Below are 22,645 nucleotides of genomic sequence, written 5' to 3'. Positions count from 1 at the left end.
CTGGTAAAAACAAAATTAACAAGTTTACTTCATCCTTGTTTTAGAATAATGCTTTTATTTCCAAGTTGTAGCTGCTCAGTTCAGTGCTATGTGGAGAATGAAAACTATTTTGTTGTCAGCAGCTTCATAAATGTGTTCTGGCCTTCTCCTGACCTTGCTCTTGATGAGTTTCTCCCAGAATCCTTTCTGTTGTTTCACCAGTGTGAGGGCTGGCTCATTGGACTTCATTTCCCAGTGGCAGAGGTCTGCAGCGATGCTGGTGTAAAGATCCAGGTCGGCTCTGTAGGTCTGACCGTTGACTCTGCCACTGAACATAATCAGACAGAAAGGGAGTCACCAAGAGGAAACTTTACAAATCTCTTCTCTACTACACAAAAATCTAATTTACAGTTTTCTTAGACTTCCTCTTTGTGCTCTCTGGCTGAGTTTCAGGCACAAATGACCTCGATTAAATCAGCTGTCAGTCAGTAATGGAGCCTCTCACTAGGGCAGGAGTGTAGTCACCACTCACACCAAAGTACACACTAAATTTTTGATTTCATTCAGCCTAAGACCAGACTGAATCACCACAGTGAAAATGAATAAAGTGCATTCATAGCAGTGCTGCAGATTACAACAATAAAAATGATAAAATATAAACAACCTCGGATTTCCACTAGTGCTTCCCAAGAAACATCAAAAGTCCACTCTCTCAAAATGTTAGAATATTGTGGAAAAGTCCAATTTGCAAAGGTTTTTCTGAGCCTTCATTCTCTCTCTCTGGTTCAGCACACACAGTCACAATCATGATGAAGACTGCTGACCAGACTACTGCCCAGACAATCACAGACAAGGAGGGTAAGCGACAGAAGGTCACTGCTGAAAGGTCAGCCTGTTCTCAGAGGCTGGATCGAAGTTGGCTGAAGGGAAACATGTGGTCAGAAAAGGAAGCCAACCAACAGGGATGAGCTCATCCTTTAGAGGATTGTCAAACAAAGCAGATTCAAGAACTTAGGGGAGCCTCACAAGGACTGGACTGAGACTGGAGTCAGTGGATCAAGAGTCACCACACAGACAGGTCTAGGAACTGGACTACAAGCGTGGTGTTCCTATTCCTGAACCATGGATGTTGGCGGCTTCTCACCAGGGGTAAGGAGGAAAAGAACTGGGCCGTTGTGGTCATTTGTAAATCCAGGTCCAGGAGTCTGGACGAAGATCAGAGTGGCCCAGGATCCTTCAGTGTTTCCAGCTTTGTGTGGGGCTGCTCTTAGCCTAGCCTGCAGCCCGTTTTGTTTGCCCCGCTTCCACCTTCTCGCACAATGCCGTCTCTTCCTCCTCCCCACTGGCTGTAGGTGCCGTGCTGCTCCGTGTCCTCCTCCTTTCAGTCTCCGAGTCTCCGTGACATAAATGTAAGATGTAAACTCCGTGGGCACGCTGTCAGTTCTGGTGTAAGTGTAGGGCTTTGTTTTGCTGCTAGTGATGGAGAGCTGGGCCACAGCGTTCGTACACGCCGCCGATGTTACCTCAGTAGGTAGCATTCAGAGAGCTCCTGTTGATCAGGCAGTGTTCTGTTGTAGCTACTAGCAGTTGTTGTTAGCTTTTAAGCTAGCCAGGAGCTGAAGTTTTGTTTTTCACCTTTTTAGGTTTTCTTTCACTCAAAGGTGTCCTTGACTATCCATCTTCTTTGCTTTCATAAGTTTCAACATATGTTGTCAACTTAATTGTGAAAAACACTACAAGTCCAAGATAAAACTCAAGAGTGCATCTTTCTTGCTGCCAACTGCTCTGGTTGCCCGGAAACAGATAAAAATGAATATAAACCCAAGTGATAGGGACGATGCAGTTTAACATAATTTCATAACAAAGCCTGAATCTGATGTGCTGCACAGAGAGTTTAAAGCAATTGCTAATTTTAAACTCTTGTCCCTAGTTGGACCTTTGAGTAAACAGTCCCTAAAATGCACAACATTTAACATTTATAATGACACAAGAGTTTACAGAATTAAAGGACAATCAAATACATATCTACATAAAAAAATGAAAACAAAATAAATTCTATAAATCAGTTCAAATATGAGGTTCAAGACATGACAATCTAAGAACGATTACAGCACTGGTTAGCTTTCAGCCTGCTCTTGACCTTTGCAGTGAAAGATTTTAAATCTGTGATTAATTTTTTTGTCATATTTTAATATTTTGATGGATATTTTTATCTTTGTGAGCTGTAAGCTGCTATTATCAAGACTGAAACAAAAAACACTGTCAAATATTTCACTTTGTTTGTGATGAATCTAGAATATATGGACGTTTCACTTTTTGCATTAAATTATGGGGAAAAACTTTTTCTTGATCTTCCAATTTTTTGAGATGCACCCGTAACAGATGATCACAGAATTTTATCTCTGTATCACTAATAATCAGGATTAGTGTCTCATTATTTCTATGTAAAACTGCTTCCTTGGTGACAGAAGACATCAGAACTTAGACGTTCACATAGAATATCATGGGGGTAAAAAATTATCATAAAACTTCATCTGTATTACTGCAATCTATATTTTACTGATGTGGCTCTATATCTGCTAAAACAAGGCTCGTATGGCTCTCAAGCATTTTGACAGGCCGCAATGAAAATCGAGCTGTAATGCTGCAAAGACCCCCCCCCCCCGAAACGGGTTCTAGTGTTCAGACCGAGAGAACTTAGATGGTTTAAGACTCGAGTCTTTCCACTCAGCGATGCAGCTAAAGCGATAGAATCTTTTAACAAAGACAACATGATGACAACTGCTGTGGAAAAATCATGTGACACAAAATGCTGATTTCAAAATATTTTATTTCAGGCTGAAGAGATTCAGTTATGTCAAAGAGAAAATCAAAAGTGTGATGACAGAAAGGTCTGTAGAGACTGTTAGCTTTTTAAGCATCACTGCAGAAAAACAGCAGCAGAAACTTATCCTGATTACTAAAAGTAATCTCAAACTTAACTTCTGCCTGTGTTAACATTTTGTGCCACTTGAAGTTATTTGATATAACTTTAAATTCAGTTTAACAGCTCGAATGTTCAGAAACAGCAGATTACAGAGAAGAGCGGCCAACACTTCACAAAGTCTGAAAAAGTCTCATATCAAACTGTACAAGGAATGGACTGTGATACAGCTGAGCATCAGTGAAGCCAAAGATTTAGAGCTCCCCCTACTGAATGGCTGTGGGATAGCCCCGTCTTCTCTATGATAACAAATAGGACATGGGTCAAACTATAACCTTTAAAATACGCTTCAAACAAATTTATCTCAAACCCAGATTCTGTCCTGACTGACAAGAGCATTCCATCGCAATACTTTACTTAAATAAAACCGGCACGGCCCCTTTGTGGGTGAAAATATTTTATCTAAATGAATGGTGTAAATGATGTAGATAAGGGTTTTGCCGATTTAGGAGCTTAAAATAAAAACACTGTACAGCTGAACAGTTCTTAGGAGTTCACATCCAGTGGCCAGTGAGTTAAACACAAAAATGACTCTTCTGAACAGGAACTTACATCGTAAATGTATAAAATAAACAAAATTATAGTTGTATATGACCGTCTTTTCAGACTCTTCCTCATACTGGACAAACAGACCGGAGATGACACAGAGATAGACCTTGTTTGTATCTTAACCATGTGAAAAAAGGGAGATCTTAAGCTCAGTTCACACCAAAGATTCAGGACAGAATGAGACGGTTTTAGGACGTTGCTGGTGAAAGTCGCAGAGGTCTGAACTGAGCCGCTGGATTTGAATAAAGCCGTCTAATGTAATCGTCTGTGATTCTGTCTGTCCAGTTAGAGACAGCTAGTTGCAAGATGTTAGAAGTGGATAAATGGAAAAAAGGGCAATATAGCCTCTGTTTCGTAAGGCTATAAAGGCCAATTTAAAATGATTACATCTACATCCAGTTTTTACATGGAAACTTCAGCCCATCCTGTCTCCTCCATCAACTGCACATCATGCTTCATCATACAGCAGACTAATTTGATTTACTGCTCGAAGAACAGAAACACTTTTTTAACTGGCCAGGGTGTGAACTCACGTTTGCGTGTTTAACTCACACAAAGACTAGCCATGCTAAACATGTACCCACTCCCACCGGTGTAAAGTGCTCGAGATAAAAAGCTCCACTCAGTGCAGGTTGTGGAGTGAAACAGGTGAGGTATGATTGGCCTGCTCCTCACAGACCTGTAGACGACTCTGTCGGAGTAGAAATCACAGCGCTGACTGTCCGGGTTCCTCAGCTTCACCGTTACAATCACAGAGTCAAGACTCTGGTACCAGCGGACCTGAGGGTGGAAACTGAAACACAGCACAGCAAGGACAGAATTAATCTTTACCTCAGATTAAATTATTCAAATCTACTCATATAGTCTGATTCAACTACGAGAGATTTTCAAAAAGTAACATAAAAGTAATATGTCATTGTTTTTAAATGGTCCGACCCATAGATCAGCTGGCTGATTTAATCATCCGTCATTAGCCTTTTAAAAATAATCAGTTAATCGGACAAAATTAGTCAGTCTACGTAGCCCTCAGTGGCTTCAAGTTTAGTCTTGGCTGCTATAGTAAATACTTAAGGGGTACAGTATTTACGATTCGAGGTCTTGGAGGCTACGACGCGATTTTGAACAGTAAAGCAATCAAGCTGACACCACACACATGAGGATTTTTCAGACAAATATTTGTTTGCTCCACTCGGGACATGCCACCATGATTGTCAGGGGAGGCAAGTCTTGCCTCAAATCGAGCTTAAAATCCTGTAATGTGTGTCCAGCCTGACTAACCATCAGATTTGTTAAAGAGAAAGGTTTGCCTAAATGTCTATACAGAATATCTGACATTAAATCTAATGCTTTTTATGCTCTTTTCTTTCAAAGACCCTCTCATTATATTCTAAGACCCCACTGCATCTTAAATTTCTATGCAGTTACCATGGTGACACAGTTATGTGCATGCTTAGTGCAGCTTTCAGCATCAGTTAATCATTCAGTTAATATTCTTTAAGACCCTGCAGACACTCTGTTACAACTGTTCTTCTCAACAATCTTTAAAAACAACTGGGAAGTGTTGGAGGGCTGAATCTGACCAAAATGACTAAAAATGAGCCACCAAGTGACCAATGTTACCGTCACTTTCTCAGTGTAGTTCTATGCTGACTATGCTGATGGCAGTGGTTCTTGTAAATTTCACGTGTCATTCTAAAACATGACACTATTTGTACTCAGGCCCAGTTGGGTCTGGAACCATTTGAGTGCACGCCAGAGGGAGACAGGGTCAAAGGGGCGGTGACCGTTCAAGGGAATAATCCAGTCCTGAGTTTGTGTTGAAAGGAAGAATGTTTTTTTGTACCTTTTTGGAGAGTCTGTCCCATTAGGGATGACGAGCGGCTGGCTGCTGCTTTGGCTGTCTCCTGCAGGCTCACCTACACACACAGTAATTCTTATCATTTAACAGCACAACATCAGGATGCTTTTCAGTTATTATCAGCACGTATGATCAAAGTCTGGATGATTATAAATATCACATATGTTTGAGCTTTACCAAGGTTAAGTTGAGCAGCCTGGCTGATGGTGGGGCAGATTTCCTGTCCATCTTCAATCCTGCAGATCAAAATTAAGAAGTTTTCATTCAGTTTTCCATTCCGTCATGTCGAATGAGAAGAATGGGAAACTGTAGAAATGGCTCAATGAATACAAAGTTCTTCCATATGCAAAACATTCAATCAAACTATGTTTAACTGAATGTTTCATCGGGTGTTGATTTCTTGGAAATAAGAGACCTCAGCATTTATTTTGGATACCGGTAAAAGGCGTTAAATGAAACCCACTGGAGGAATAGTGACCAAAGAAAGTGCACGTCTACAAACAAGCTAAAGCAAGCCGAACCACATGATAATTGAGCTGTCGGGCAGAATCCCTCCAAAAAAGTCAGCAAAGGCCTGACATCAGATGATCCTTAGAATTATTTTACTAGATTGTCTTATGTTCGTGGTGTGTTCGTAGTAAATTTCCCCTCTCTGACCTGATCAGAGGTGCTCCAACTCAAGATAATAAATATTAAACATGTTCAACATTTTCCTGTATCCTGCTGTGTGGCGAGAACTGAGGACTGCTGAGCACACGCGAGCATCAAACGCAGCAATGGCCAATCAGGAAGTAAGTTGACTGAAGGAGGAAACATAGCTGTTGATTTGTGGTAACAAAACAAGCATTCAACTTGTACTTTAAAACATAACAAAGACAAACTAGCAAGGGAGGGAGCGGGACCGAACAACTGCAATGGACTTACCATGTAGCTAACAGCTAACCACAGTAGCTTCTTCACTCTAAAGTCACGTTTTACAGATTATTAAGTGATGTTTTTGACCTTAAGTTATTTAACTTCCCACCCTGAGCCTTATAAAAAACAGGGTAAAGATGACCTAATCTTATAATGCATCATTAATCTGAGAGGTTTTCATCAGTTACAACACAAACCTCATCGTCTGCTCAGATAACTCCAGGTCTGTAGGGTGGGAGTTTCTCTGACCACCAGCTGACTGCTGAGCTTTACACAGAAGAGTCTGATCACATACTGAAATCAGGCTTGGTTCAGCTGCTGCTGGTGGTTTTTGTGGCTCTGGCGGTGCTGGGACAAGTGACGGGATCACTGGAGACTCTGGAGCGAGTGGCTCACACGGCTCTAGATGAGGAGGATCGGCGAGGCGGCTGACCTCAGCGGCTCTAAAAGCTTTAGCAAGAACTTCCTCCTCAGCTTTAATCCTGACCTCCAGAGATACTGGACCGTTTTCTGACCTGAAACACAACACAATCCTGCTTAATTTTCAAAGTGACACTGGCTGATATAATCTAATAACAAACCCCAGCTCAGTCAAGGATCAGTACCAGTCCAGTGCCTCCTTACCCAGACACGCTACTGGCCTCCTTGAAGGCGTTGGTCTTGGTCTCCTGGCAGAGCACCTTCAGCAGGTCCAGATGCTCCGGGTTGCTGACTGCCATTCCTGTTTTCAGGATCTCTGACTGCACATTGTACTCATTGATCACAGTTTTCATACCTGGAATCTGAGTCACACGCACCTTTGAAAAACAAACAGAAAATTGAAAGTTTCCTGAAGCTGACTGTAACTAAAACAATCCAGACTTTTGTGCTTTAAACCTCTGACTCCATGTTTAAATGTTTGTGAGATGAATGATAAAGGCTCCATTTGACTGTTTTTTCTGGCTGCCTTTTATATTCTACAGTCCATAATATCAACAAAATATTCAGAGAATCTGGAGAAATCTCTGTGAGCAGGGACAAGGCTGAAGGGGCCCACTGCATTAAAAACAGGCATGATTCTGTACTGAAATCACTGCATGGGCTCAGGAACACTTCCAGAAATCACTGTCTGTCGACACAGTTGGCCGTGCCATCCACAAATGACAGTTAAAGCTGGATCATGGAGAGAAGAAGCCATATGTGAACAGGATCCAGAAACAGCACCGTCTTCTCTCGACCAAAGCTCATTTAACATGGACTGAGGAAACATGGAAAACTGTTCTGTGGTCAGAGTAAACCACAGACGCCGTGTCCTGTGGACTAAAGAGGAGAGGGAGCATCCAGCTTGTTCTCCTGGCTCAGCTCTAAAGCCTGCATCTCTGATGGTATGGGGCTGCATTAGTGCCTATGGCATGGGCAGCTCTAACATCTGGAAAGGAACTATCAATGCTGAAAAGTAGAGAGAGCTTTTAGAGCAACATGCTCCCATCCAGACAATGCCTCTGTCAGGGAAGGCCTTGACTATTTCAGCAAAACCACATACCACATCCATCACAACAGCATGGCCTCAGAGGAGAAGAGTCCAGGTCCTGAACTGGTCTGCCTGCAGTCCAGACCTTCCACCATTAGAAACGATTAGAGCAGGGGTGTCAAACTCAAGGCTAGGGGTCAAATCCAGCCCATGGTACAGCTATACCCGGCCCGCAAAATAAAATCAAACTTTGAGGGTTAGAGCTGGCCCACAAGTGGGAGGTCTGCAGATTTCCTCAAGTATAAAAATATAAACTTGACCCCTATGATTTAAAGTTTCCTTGTTAAGTCATAAAAATCTGAAAAAGTTAAGAGAAAAAACAGGTAGATAAAAAGCCAGGAATGTTAAAAAGAAACTGTTCTTGAATTTCAGATTTTCTGTTTAAAATCTCACAATTATGTCTTAACTTAGGATTTAGATTTTATTTCATGTTTTCATCTTTTCAATTCATAATTTTGACTTTTATCTCAAATCGTGACCTTTAAGAGGCAAAATTTTAAATTTTAAGTCATATTTTGACTTTTTAAGCTCATGATTTTAAATTTAATCCCATGTTTTAACCTTTTTAATCTCTTATTTTGACCATTAAACTCATGATTTTGACTTTCTATCTCAAACATTTGCCTTTAAAAACATCATTTTAACTTTTAATTTTGTGTTTTGACCTTTTGAACTCATAAGTTTGACTTTTATTTTAGATTCTGAGGCTTTAAACTTTTCATTTTGGCTTTGTTTTTTAAATCTTGAAATCATTTATCAACAGTGTTCAGTTTCATATTTTCCCCATAATTCATTACTTGTCAAAATACGGTTGACAGTTTATGGTAAAATGTTGACCCTGTTAGGCTCCTGATGTGATTTGAGTTTGACGCCCCAGGATTGAGCATTATAACAGAAAAATCCAGCAAAGAAGACCTGGGACTGTTGAGCAGCTAGAATCCCAAATTAGCCAAGAATGGGACAACATTCCTCTCAAAAAACTCCATCAGCTGGTCTCCTCACCTCCCAGACGTTCACAGGCTGTTTTTAAAAGAGGAGGAAATGCTATACAATGGTAAACATGGCCCTGTCCCTTCTTTTCTGAGATGTGTTGCTGCCATTAAATTCCAAATGAGCTATTTTTCTTTCATTAAATGGTAAAATGTTTCAGTTTCATCATCTGATATGTCGTTTATGTTCTGTTGTGAGTAAAATACGGTTTTAAGATTCCTAATCTCTGTAGCATCTGTAAATAAAGTTCAGTAGCCACTGGCTGAAAGAGAAGATGATGAACAGGTGAGTAAACAGGGACTAGTAAGAGACTGACAGGTGAGAACCTACCATAGGATCAACAAAAACGGTGTTTCCCAGACTGAAAACTGCTCTGGCTCGGTGCTGCAGACCTCTGATCTTCTGGCTGATCACTCTGGTGACCTGTGAGTAAAATCATGTCTAATCAGAACGGTTTATTTAAACATGAGGCTGATTCTCCTACAGAGTGTATAGCTGATCATTTATACCTACAGATTTCAAACTCCCTTTCTGTAGTGATGTGTTGGTGAATTAAAGTATAAAGCGAAAGAGTAAGCAGAAAACCTTTGGGTGCCAATCGGTCTCTTCGTCGACTGGTTTCACCCGGCACAGGATGAACTCCACAGCCTGACCGGGCAGAGAATGAAACTGCTCTGGAAGCTGGAGGATCTGGTGGGATTTGACCTCCTCCTCTTTTCCAACATCAATGAACCGAACAAGAATGCTAAAAAACAGCCGGTTGCCTTTGTCGGGGATGGACAGGATCTTTACTCTGCCAGGAGAGCACAGATTCATTACAGACGTTCATTCCTGCCACTAGGATCCACACAGAGATCTGATCTAGCCTATCAGGAAAACCCCCACCCAGACTAAAAAAGTCTTCATCTTTCTGCTTTTATTTAGGTCTTTAGTTTTAAAATGTGCAGTATAATCTAGCTGCAAACATGTATTATTTCATGTCAGACCTGTGGAAGATCTCGTCCTCCTGCACAGCGTACAGGTTTCCCTCCAGCAGCTCTTTGGCTCCGGGTTTCTTGTCGGCGTAGTAAGAAGTCATCTCAGACAGCAGACTCTGGAAACCTCCTTCTTCTTTCCTGATGATACAGCCGTAGAAAGCCGACGCTGTCTTAACGTAGAGGGGCAAAACCTGCAAGACACAACGCAGGACAGAATTAACAACAGTGTTGTGGTTTGATATTATTCCTGACTAATTAAGAAAAGACCTAGGACAGAGTTATTGTGAAGACCTTTTTTTACTGGTGCCACTTCTGCAGTTGACAAAGTGGGTGTGGTAACTTCAACTGTTTATGATATTTCTATTGTTTTGAAGTTACTCAATTAAAGTTACTCATTTTACTGATCTTACGTCTTCACTGCTTCCCCTTATGTTTACCTCTGTTATAATACTTATCAATTTTACAGCTTTTACAGTTTTAGAGCTTGTTTTACCCTGTTTTAATATCTGTTTTTGCCCTCTTATTTACATTTTACTGTTTCTCTTTTAATTTCTTATGTCTTTAATTTTGGTCCTCTCGGTCTCAGCCTGTATAGCTGGGTTCCTGCTTTGCCTGGGTTCCTATCATTTTATGGTACTGATGTCTGTGCCTTGCCTGCATCCTGATGTTCATGATGTCCTAGCTGTGCAGTATGGTTTCATGTCTGCACTCTGATTGATGTCTGTGATGTCTTAGTTTGCATGGCATCACAGGTCATCTAGGTTTGGTTCTATATTGTTGCTCTTTATTGATGTAGATGAATTATTATCTGTCTACATGTCATGTTCTGTTTCTTGTCTTTTGTCTGGGTTGTTGCTTTGTTTTCGTACTTGCTTCTGCACTTGTCAAAGCACTTTGTAAACCCATGTTTTTAAAAGTGCTATACAAATAAAGTTATTATTATTATTATTATTATTAAAAAACTTAAAATTTTGAGATATTAGTTATCTTTTAATAAAATGTGCATTAGTTTGGTGTCGTCTGGTCCAAAATAGCCAACCTTGTATTTAAATACATCACCATGATAGAAAATAAAAAAGTAGAAACCTAAGGTAACTGTGTGAAAAGTTCAGTTCTCACTTCGATGACTCCTGCTGCAGGAAGCACAGACTGGTCCAGCTGGGGAATGAATCTGTGACGGTCTGGACAAACACCGCTGTCTCTGAAAAACAAAATCACACAGAATCCTGATATTTATATTTCTTTATCTATGAGTAAAATATTGTTAAAATATGATATTCACATATGCCATTCAAAGCATAACCCTTCTGTCAGATGGGAGGAGGCGGGATGCAGGACAGAGGGTTAAAAGGACAGACCTTGACTCTCTTATTGACTCTTCATATTGAGATAATTCTAGGAGGTTGAGGGCGGATTAACCTTGCAAAGCAGATGGATTGGCCAGATTCCACGTCTGTCATCAGGCAAGTCCATCTTGCAAAACTCCAGTCTGAAACGATTGTGCCTGATCTGAGAACGGGATGGACCAATCAGCAGCATTTGGAGAGAAGGAAGCAGTAGCTACCATGAGATTCAGTTGTGTTGGAAGCTGATAGAAAAGGCTGCTGCTGCTGTAGCATTTAGCTCAGCGTCGGTTTTATCAGAACTGGACCACATTTCTTTGTTAAAAGGAACCCTGCATGATCAGACAAGTTCATCTTGTTGAATAGATATTTGTATGTCTCAAATGTATATTAAACTAAAGAACTCACTAAAAACCCCACATATCTGTATTTTGAGTACACTTCAGCTCATAAACTCAGCAGGAGACCGCCATGTTTTGATCTGCGCTGATAGCGTGATGTCACGGCTCCGCAGCGCTCCTCGCCATTGCTAAAAAGTAACCGTTTTTCAGACCTTTTATCTGCTTGCAACTGTTGCTGCCATGAGTTTGCTGTGTGTTGGTTTTGTCTCCCTGATTTCAAAGCTCTGTCATTCCACCTAAGTTTTACCTCAATAAACCTCCCTACAAGTGATTGGATTCAGTGTATAGTGGAAGCGTGCCGGGAGCTTTTCAAAATAAAAGTATAATGTACAGTGCTTAACAAATTTATGAGGCCATCTGTCATATTTGTCTCAAAGACCATCCAGCATCATGAACTGCTTCAAGAAACTGATTTCAAACATTTTCTACCCATGTGGACGTACATATTTGCTACAACAAGGTAAATATGGCTCTGTTTTTATCATTTTCCTGTCTAGATGGATAGATAACTGCTCTTGGTGCAAATATAAAATAGAAGAGACCTCAAATTTTAAAATTCTCCATGCATGAGACGTCAGCCTCTCTGAGATACAGCCCTAACACTGGCTGCCGGTCTGAAACAGGTTACTGCATAGGAATGGGGAGGATCACCGTGGAACTGTGACATCAAGGCGCCAGCGCGGACCAAAATATGGCGATCTCCTGGTGAATTTATAAACTCAAATGACTCAAAATGCAGATATCTTGAGAGTTTTTTAGTTCGATATGTATATGAGAGACACAAATATCTATCCAACAAGATGAACTTGTCTGACCATGCAGGGTTTCTTTAAAATAAAGAGCAAAAATCCACACTGACAGATTTTCATGATGGAAAAGATGTTTTTGCTCTTCTCCTGAGCTGCTTCACCAAGAGTTTGTGATCGTTAAAAGTGGTGTTTATTTTTACTGTGAGCTGGTACATATGATGGCTGATGCTGGTGTTGTGTTTGGCTTGGACGTTTACCACATTTACCACATTTCTTTACTGAACAAGAGCACAGAGCCATACTGAAAGTTTCACTAGGCAGAAAAGATGCTTTTGTGCTTTTACTGATAGGCAATGGCATGACTTTTATCCACCAACAAGCTGTAACCCGCGACAGCGCTTGTCTGTGTAGCTCAGGTTAATATCAGAGCTGTACATGCAGACTACCGCATCTTGTCTTGTCCCTCTGATTGGCCCGTCATCCATGTGAAAGACAGAATGTCGGTCCTATCACCCGAGATGCGTTGAAAAAGTCCTTCCTCTCACAAAAACCTTGTATGGGAAGATTATTTACTTAGAAAGAACTCATTGAGATTAAAAACCCCTTTTTCAAGACTGCTCTGGCCAACATAGTCAACAGCACAGTTAAATCACAAACAATTATCAGTTGTAGAACTAAAATGTCAAACTATTAAAATGTTAAAGGACAACAAATAATGAAAAACAGCAGGTATTTGTTAAGCTCAACTACAATCAAAATGCACCCTTTAAAACATCTGCAGTCAGATGTCTCTGCCTCCACGTCAACTGACTTCCTCTTTAAAGCGTCCAATGAGACCAGCTCACTATGTTTTAGGTCTTTCTGTGAATTATTCCAGGCAAAGGGAGCAGAAAATTTAAGGGCCTTTTTCCAACTTTAGCATAAGAATGTTTGTGTTTAAGTCTACGTGAAGACAAAGAAGACGTCCAACACGTGCATACAACAAACAGTGAGAATGAGGACTTAAATATATTAGGTGAAATGGATATACATCAGGTTGTCAACATCAGGGCAGTCTTCCTTCATATGCTCCTGAAATCACATGAGTGAAGGGGTCATGCAGTTTGTTTTTCACATCAGCAGGTGACTATGGAGTGTGAACGGCATCGAAGTGCATTTTTAGGGTTTGCATGACCACTACACATTTCTTCTAAGGCATTTAACCATAGATATTATATACGTAGACACCTCATTGGCCAGTGGGCCATACGTCAATGCCGCTGCCAACTTGCCAGAGGTATTCCACGTTATATACAAATGACTCATAACGACCACTTAAATGTAAACATGTGTTTTTAATCACAAAGCCCTTCATCCCTCACTGACTTACATTGTTTATGGAAGGGTCTTTCCTCTGGTAATATGGCGGACACGTTGACGTATAGCGGCAGCGGGCAAACGCACTCAATGAGGCGTCTATGTATATAATGTCTATGGTTTAACTGTTCACAAGAGTGCTTCAGATTTAGAGTACTCATTCTATTGCCTCATCAGTCCTAGTCTTGTGAAATGTTTCTTTTTAAAATACTTTGTGTTTGGTTTGACTCAGGATTTTTCAATTTTAAAGGCAGCCTCAACAGAGAAAAGGTTGAGAATATGTCCCCTTTAAGGACTAACACTTACTGAATGCTCTGCTGGTGGCTGGTAAAAAGACCAGCTAGGACAACAGTTTAAACTGACACCAGGCATCAAGCTCACATAGACGTTCCTTAACTGACCTGCACACTCCATAGCTCTTGATGTATCTGCAGAGAGGCCTGCTGGTCTTCTGATCCTCTCGGGCCACGTGGACGCCCTGGGCGAAGGACAGCAGCTCAGGAGGCAGTGGGGCATTAGTTCGCACAAGGTAACGATGAACCCCTACGACATGGCGGGCATTCCTCTCAGAGATCAGCAGCACAGAGCGGGTGATTGGGGTGCCACTCTCTGACTGGTCGAGAGAGGAAACCTTCAAAGTGACATCACAGAAATAAATTAAAAAAAAAACACATTCAGGGCTTTATTTCTAACTGTAAATGCATTGATAATTTATCCTAAGTCATGAGGCTATTTGTTCTCACTCGCTTAGAAAGGTTCCTGAAGTTCTCAGCCATGCAGAAAAGTCGACTGCCGAACATTTTAGGAGAAGTTGGGAAGCTGTAGTGGACGACACAAGTCGCATCTCTGATCCCGAGACACTTCAGACACGTGTTGGTGGTCACTGGAGTTTAAATGTCAAACAGCAGAGATGAAAAACTGTAAACGTTCAGGTAAAAAAACTCAGAGAACAGATCATAAGTTCTAACAAAGCTCTATAAGGCCGCCACAGTCTGTTTACCAAGAATTACGTGAGTGCTGGGACCAATGTCTTTCTTCCACTGCTGAATGACGAAGTCAAACTGGTGAGTTAACCCCTCGTGGGTCATGAGACAGAATGCCGACTTGTTGGTCACAGCCTGAGCAAAAAGAAAGAAAAAACATCTTATAGAAAACTCCCCTTTGATTTTCCTGTCCAATTTCACCTGTTTGCCTCATTGAGGTGTAATGTTAATAATGTGTTGTAATTGCAGACACAATCATAGCATTGCAAACTAAGTGCACATTTTAACAAATTTTCAGGCCTGCAATTTCCACATACTGCATGCCTGCAGCACTGCATGAACACAGTTTTCCTCTTACTGTCTGCAGCATACAACCTCACCAGGTTGATGCATTTCTGATCTGATGTGCAGCAGAGCACAGCCCTGAGCAGCTGGAGACCAGAGATAGATCACACAAGAACTACAAGTTCAGCAAGATCACTCAAAAAGAGCAACTCCAGCATTAGCTTAGTAAGTAAACAATGGATGTGTGGTGTCAACTAAATTCCTGTAGTTTTCTACCTAAAATGTTCACTTTTCCCTGTCCATGGTGTGGGGTTAACTCTGTGATCCTCTGGCCAACTAATGAGGATGTGACATAATGCTGATATAAAAATGGAAATTACTCTTTTTACTCCATCTTACAAGGCGTCTGTGAATTGTGTTGTATTTTGAAATTGACCAGATGTTTTGTGAGTTCTCATCCCTGCTTGGACCAATCTGTACAGACTGCTCTGTTCTGGCAGCAGCCTCCACTGAAAATGGACCTGGCACTTATTCTGAGTGGATCAGAGCAGAGTGTGGTTTCTGGGGGTTTTGATTGCTGCACAGATGAGATCCTTTATTTTGGACCGGTAGATCAGATTAATACAAAGCAAATCAGTTGACATAAGACAGACAGTTGGTCTGGGAATTATTTTTAAACCAATGTTTTTCCTTTACAGCATTCACAATGGACAGTTTTTCTTTATGTAAGCAAAGCTCTCCTGTGATTGGTCAATACCATTCAGGCAAAAGATGAACTAAGTTGCTTCCTAAGCCAAACATCCACTACCCATTATCCTAATAATGCATAAAAAATGAATGAGATTAAGTTTGTATCAAGGGCTCTAACTATATTTTCAAGATTTGAAGACTGAAAGCACAGAAATGTTCTGCGCTGCTGGAGCTGTTAGTTTTTTACCTTGAAAACATTTTCGACCTCCTGAGCGGAGTTTGCTATAATCAGAGTCTTCTGCCCAACGTTGGGGTTGAAGTCCAGTGTGCTGAGCAGCACAGAGATCTTACTGCTCTCTAGAGCCATGAGGATGATCTGTAAAGAGATAAATGTTAGTTAACAGTAACTAACATTTAGCTAATCATAGTCTTCAAAGCTAATATCTGCACATATACATATGTATTTAAGTACACAAGCCCTACAAGTGGGATGGATACTTCAGTTATGTATTTGACCTTTAACTGACATGAACTTGTGATTACTGGTTGCTGAGAGAGACTGACCTGCTGAACATTGCCGTACAGTGCCGCCTCCTCTGGGACAGTTATGATGACGAAGGGTTGTGGCATGTGATTGGCTAACAAGCCCTCCATGTGACTAGTCCATCTTTTGGCAACGGCGACAAGCTGCTGGGGACAGGAAGCCTTCCGCTCACTGGAGGTCACCTTCTGAAAATGCTGCAAGATGGTCCCCATCTGAAAAAGACATTATTTGATTTAATAATCGGGTTTGATTAATGTGCACATCCTTGTTCTGGGATACGATTATCACACCAACAACATTTCTATCTTTAACCTCAAGTGCAAACAGGGATGATTAATTTAATGAGCTTAACACACAGTTGAGCTAATTTAAGCAACATTTTAAAAGAAGTGTAACAATAGTTTTTTTAAATTATATATTTTTTGCATATCTGTTTTTTACAAAATTTCTTAATTGATGCATCAAAAAAGTTTTATTAAACATTTAAAGCCAATTATATCAGCTAACTAACAGCAAATAACACTTAACGGTAATAAAAGATGCTAAAATAAATGTTATTCTTCACGCTTTCATGCAAATTTCATCATGTTTACGTCATGTATATAATTTAGTGGTATTTGAATTTCACTTGGGGCCACACCATTATGTAGTACTCGAGTCCAGGACTCTGACTCGAGTCCGACTCGAGTACTGCAACACTGGACCACTCTGAGTGAAAAGGATGGCCACATGTGGCCCCCTGACCACCAGTTGCCCACTCCTCTTCTAGAAAATGGAAGCTGGATTTGTGGCCAGGACTGACATGAATGAATCTTAGGCCTTGCCCACACAGAGACGAAAACGTTTTATTTCCATTTCATTTTGAAAAAGTTTTCTGTAAACTTGGGATGTCTCAGGAAATGTCCACCTAAGAATGGAACCACTGAAAACGACTGAGAACGCTGTAGTATATATGCCAAGCATGTAAGTGGTGCTGTATTGCTGCCACGGAAATGCACCAAAAGAGAGAAGAAGATGAGAGAACACTGAGACAAACTTTCTCCTGGTTGCCCTTCTGGTTGTTTTCTGCTGTGGATTTAAGAACATCTGGTGTCAGTTGTTCTCAGTGGTGGTGAAAGAGCATCAGATTTTTGTGTAAAAGCCATGATAAGCTCAGTAGCTTCTGCAGCACAAACACACCCCTGTAACCGCCATTGTTGTTTTGGTTCGACTCGCGCATGCAGCTTGAGTAAGCTACGCTATGTATGACGTAATCTTTCCAAGAAAGATGCGGTTGGCTGTCCACACAGAGGCGAAATGTTAAGCGTTCACAGATTTGTTCACTCTGGGACCAGGTTTCAAAAAGTAGCTTTTATGGCCTCCCAAAACGCCTTTTCTGTGTGCATGAAATGCAGAAACGGCAAAAAAAGTTTGCGTGTACTCCTGAATTTGTCTCCGTGGGGACGGGACCTTTATCATAGTTGTTGATCTGGTTATTTACTCACATCTGCAGTTGTTTTCACTCATGAAGAGCCGCTGCAGAGGAAGTCACACTCAAACAAACAAAAGAAACTAAAGATCGTGGCAAATTCATAACAGTCTACGATTAACTTCGTTAATAACAATTTGTATGTTTTCCACTAAAAGTATAAGTATGGGTGTTAAGCTGGACTTCTTTATCTCAAGACAAAGCCAACAAAATGTGCCAGAATACAGACAGGAAGGCAGTCCCCGTCCCTGTTTTTTTCAATAACACTGCTGTGGAAATTGTTAATTCTTTTAAGTTCTTGAGCATTCACATCACTGGCTCCCTCTTCTGATCGTGGAACATCAGACAGGTTGTCAGAAAGGCAAAACAAAGACTGTTTTTTTTTCCTCAGGTGCAGGAAAAACAGCACACCAAAGTAATTTACATGACTTTCTACAGGTCATCAACTGAAAGCATCCTTACAGGGAGCATTCTGGTTTGGTTTGGCAACATTACAGCACAGGACCACAAACTTATCAGGAACACAATAAAATGGCCACAGGTACTGGGACAGGACATCTACACTTCTCACTGCAGGAAAAAGCCAGACCCCCACACAGAGCACAGACTGTCCTCATACCTTTCTTCCGGTAGACAGTGTTGGTGCATTAGGAACACGTTTCTATATATCTTGATATTTAGTTTCATCAGAGTCTAAAACTCTGGTATTTTACATCCCTATACTAAACTATAAAAAGTAGACTGTTCATTGCTCATTAGCAGTCAGTGTTGAGAGCTAATGATGAGCCAAATGTCACCTGTTCTGGAGCATGTGTGAAGAGCTGGTCGGCTTCATCCAGGACCAGGTGGTACACACGCAGGAACTGGAAGCAATGGCAGGACAGCAGACGGGCCAGACTGAAGGGCGTGGTCACTAACAGCATGCCTGGTTCAAGGATTTTTCAGGATATAATTGGATGTGTGCATAATTATCCTTTATTTGAACATTTAAATGCATTTAAAAAGTTTTCTATAAAAGCATTGCTATCTATGAAGTTATCATCCAACCACAAGCAGCCTTAGACTGAGGCTCTGCTCACAGTTTTTGGGGATCTTGACATCCTTTGCCTCGTCTTTGCCGACTCCCAGCACGACGATGATAGGGTGGAGGGTTTGGGCGACCTTCATCTCATCCAGTAGATCATACATGGCCTGGACTTTCTCCCAGCCTGGACATAGCAGCACCGCTATGGGCTGGAAACCAACAAAACCACACAGAAAACAGAGATGGAAAAGTTGGAACATCATCCTCTTAAATGCAGATTACACAAGAGTTAGTGTGGAGAGCTGTCTGCTGGCTTGTAGCAGCCACAAAGCACCCTCGGTTAAGCTGTTTTGTACATCTTCTGCAGCTCACTCAGGCCCTCTCCTTTCGCAAATCTTCCTGGGACCAAATCTCTAGTGACTCGGCTCTGATATCTTTACAACACTGAGCTAGTAGGACTTGCAAATTCTGCGATTTAAGGCTTCTGATTATCTGTCGGTGCCATTTTCTTCTTGTGCTTTATGCTCCCATGATTTAGCATCAGACCAGTGTATCTATGACATTCCTGTGTAGCACCACATATTTTTCCTGCATGTCAATGTCTATTGTTATTTGTTTAGTAAAAAAATAATCTAAAAATTGAGGAAGTACCCTTAGACCTCAGAGGGTTAACGGACATAAAATAGGCCAAACGGAGGCACTGAAATGCAGGATCAGGATTTACTTTGTCAAAAAGAACTGAAACTAAACTGGACCTTTAGTATACACCATTAGATCCTGATGAGTTGGCCAGAAAATGACGTGTATCCAGATAATCTGTGTCGTCTTGTTGGATGTTTGAGTACTCACCCCTGCGCTGGAGGTGAGGGGACTGTGGATGGAGTTGAGCAGGATGTGGGTGAGGAGTGGGGCAAGATAGCTGAGCGGCTGGTCGGCGCTGGGGGAGACGATGACCGTGTTACATCCTCGAGCCACAGCTGGCCAGCTGTAGCGGTCAGCCGCGGAAAGACTGGAGTACTGCTTCCTCTGCAGCACCTGCAGGCAGACCGATCGCTGAGTGACTCTTGAGTTTGAAACACTTACAAAAATAATCAACAATAGTCACAGCCTCTTTTTCCATTATTAGTTTTGATTTCATTTATCACCACTAGCTTTAACATTAGTAACAGTCACAGCTGATCAGAAGAAAGGGGGCTGATGAATCTCCCTTCATCATAGCTGCCTAGACTTCAATTCTTATTAAAGTCATTCAGAATATTCTGGGCTATCTCTGAACCTGGTGACTGTTTAAACTACTGTTGGGGCAGAGTTCAAAGGGAGCAACACTGTGGTGGCAGCTGAAGCCTTGACCCCCATCATAATTGTCTGCATGAACTTAGGAGTTAACTATGCACATCATCTTTGCCTCTCTGGCTGAGTGGTTTTAAAATTTCAGACCAACCAACAGGCAGTCAAGCACTTGTGTTCCTCCAAATCCTAAAAGCCATTTATTCGAATATTTCTGAAGAGCTGATTTGCTTTAAAAGCCTGTGAAAAAATAAGCAACTTTCTTATGTTAAACCCCTGCATGTATGAGATAAAATTCAAGCATTTCACTAACAGTCCTGTTTTTTTGTTTTGACGCTATGACTACCTAAAAAAACTCCTCATATTGTTGATCATGTCTGTGCATTGCTGCATGATTTACTAATAAAGTGCAACGGCAATTACACTGGACAGTATTGCAATTTCTTATTGGGATAATGATTTAATCCATCAGTGGTAGCACGAGTCTGCTTGCTTCATTATTAAGAAAATTACAGAGAATAATTAAAGCTTTGATGTGTGCATTTCTCAACTCAAAACATGCAAATATTAAGCAGCATAAAAAATACAGAACCTGGAGTTTTCACTGAGTCTGATTAATATTTCCAAAACTAAAAGTTAAAAGGCACTTCTACAAGCTGCAAAAGTGGCACTACTGCAAACTTAAAGCCGTTCTGTAGCATTTTTTCATTTCTACAATACTACTGAAAAAAAAAAAATAATAATAATTGCAGCCTGATTTTATGCAATCATGTAATTGCACAGCCTGACATTAGGATGACAATTAGAATAATCATGCAACTTTTTGTGCAATCTTGATGTTTCACAATGTTGAAGTTTCCTCCTTTCAGTTTTAAACTCCTCTGAGTTTAAAACTGAACTGGATTAAAAAAATAGAAATTACACTGTTTACACTATACACTGCTTATATTTCTATTTAACAGCTATTTATAAACAGATTAACCTAGAGTAGAGAAGCTAACAAAGAATTTAAACAATATCTGTGTCAAAGTGACAGAGTTAAGTGTTAAGTTACATGCTTAAACCATTTAATGGCTGTCAGAATACACTTGAACTCTTTGAAAGAACAGAAAACTGCCTTCAAAAGGAGCTGGTAAGGCTGAGATGTCATGTACAAGGAAGCTTTATCTTTCAAGTATAATTGTAAGGATGCAAAAGTATCGCCTGCCCTCCTCCTTACTTTCTGTATGGAATTACTAATATTACATAATCTCATTGTGTTTAACCGCCATGCAAAGACATGACACAAGAAGAGGTGGTAGTCTAAACAGCCATTTGCCAAAATTCATTGGCCAAAACGGAAGTCCACCGGTTTTGCCATTTTTTAAATTATTAAAAATGTCCCATGAGGCCTTCAGAAGAAAATCAACACTGTTGTAAACATGGTGAACATGGTTAATACGAACCCATTCAAAGGTACCATAATGCAAACAAGACTCAGAGCGTCACTGCCTGAATCCTTTATTCTTAAAACACAGTCTGATCCAGGATATCGATAGATTGAAATTAACTTTGTGACATTTTCCTGCTAGTTACAAACATAAAAGAACTGAGAGCACAAGTCAGAAATAAATAAACAGATAAAAACAAATAGGGTCTAGTGAATAATCTTTGAAATTATAAAACTTTAACAAAAGAAAAATCAGGTTTTTAGTTTCTTTTTTAAATTGCCATAATTTTCCATTTTTTCCCCTCAAAACTAGAGCTACTTAATAAAACTTAAAACCATTTTTGGAGAACCTTTCTCTGTTTTATAACCAACAGTGGCTGTATAAAACACTTTTAATTGTGTGATGTGATATATATCCATAGCTTTCAAACTCAGAGCACATCCTTGTTTACCCGGCGGAGAGTGTTAGTGACAGGGGCGTCATCCAGACTGGAGCAGGGCTCCACTGGGAGGGCTGAGTGAACCAGAATCCCATTCCTCCTGGGGTCACTGGACTGGACTACCTGAAGAGGGACAGAGAGACATGAGAATAAAATAGGGCCAAAATGTCTGCATCCATTCGCTGTAGGTCATCCAGATATCCCATCTCTGACTTTTTTCCACAGCTTTGGCCAAAAAAAACTACTTTTCACTCGACTGTTTATTTCCATGGAAAATTTTCCTTGGATGACAAATACATCAACAGAAGTAAGACAGGTTTAAAAATGTTCACCAGTGTTTTTCAGTGGGAGTGGACAACTTCAAGTATTTGTGATATTGATGGCCTCCATACATTCATCAGGTAAACTGTAGGATCATACTTCATGGATGTAGGTGTTTTCTGATAACAGAATAATTCTCTTCAGTCATTTCCAACCATTGTTCTCCACTTTCTGCCCCCCCATCTGACATTCGTGCATCATTAAAATCATGTGACTGCAAACAACCTCTATGCATCTGGGAATGAGTGGCCGCCTTTACTGAAAATCCTCAGTCATTGACGGCCTTTTCAAAGAATGAAAAAATTTCGAAGACCGTCCGTCACATTGAGCGACTGGAATAATGTGGATGACCCTGCATGCCAGCACAGACAGGGCTTTTCTATTTTGCACACATGGCCCATCAAGGAGGCTATGAAATCTATTAAAAAATGATTCCTTTCACAGCCTGTGTGCTAACTTTGACACCGTAGATTAGTAAAAGCATGTCAGTCTCTGTGTTGTGAGTACTCGGATAGGCTGCTGGAAGAGTTTTAAGAGATGAGCATGTTGCATAAACTGTAGACT

General features: G+C 40.8%; 1 protein-coding gene across 2 annotated transcripts in view; it reads right to left on the bottom strand.

The window, feature by feature from the left end:
- The window catches only part of tdrd12 (tudor domain containing 12), a 37,326-nt gene that overhangs the window by 1,413 nt on the left and 13,268 nt on the right, over positions 1-22,645 (bottom strand). For both annotated transcript variants that reach the window (XM_041796191.1, XM_041796192.1), the window contains 19 exons: positions 21,773-21,883; positions 19,454-19,639; positions 18,660-18,813; positions 18,378-18,505; positions 16,133-16,324; positions 15,816-15,944; positions 14,611-14,728; positions 14,354-14,493; positions 14,012-14,241; positions 10,881-10,962; positions 9,771-9,952; positions 9,370-9,577; positions 9,115-9,207; positions 6,909-7,081; positions 6,482-6,799; positions 5,547-5,605; positions 5,355-5,427; positions 4,191-4,304; positions 154-307 (listed from right to left, as the gene is read on the bottom strand). In XM_041796191.1, the coding sequence (XP_041652125.1) occupies positions 154-307; positions 4,191-4,304; positions 5,355-5,427; positions 5,547-5,605; positions 6,482-6,799; positions 6,909-7,081; positions 9,115-9,207; positions 9,370-9,577; positions 9,771-9,952; positions 10,881-10,962; positions 14,012-14,241; positions 14,354-14,493; positions 14,611-14,728; positions 15,816-15,944; positions 16,133-16,324; positions 18,378-18,505; positions 18,660-18,813; positions 19,454-19,639; positions 21,773-21,883 (2,844 nt within the window). The remainder of the gene's footprint in view (positions 1-153; positions 308-4,190; positions 4,305-5,354; positions 5,428-5,546; positions 5,606-6,481; positions 6,800-6,908; positions 7,082-9,114; positions 9,208-9,369; positions 9,578-9,770; positions 9,953-10,880; positions 10,963-14,011; positions 14,242-14,353; positions 14,494-14,610; positions 14,729-15,815; positions 15,945-16,132; positions 16,325-18,377; positions 18,506-18,659; positions 18,814-19,453; positions 19,640-21,772; positions 21,884-22,645) is intronic.

The sequence above is a fragment of the Cheilinus undulatus genome, linkage group 9, assembly GCF_018320785.1.
Source record: "Cheilinus undulatus linkage group 9, ASM1832078v1, whole genome shotgun sequence".
NCBI lineage: Eukaryota > Metazoa > Chordata > Actinopteri > Labriformes > Labridae > Cheilinus > Cheilinus undulatus.
The sequence above is the reverse complement of the archived record's forward strand: the minus strand, read 5'-3'. Positions and strand labels throughout refer to the sequence as shown.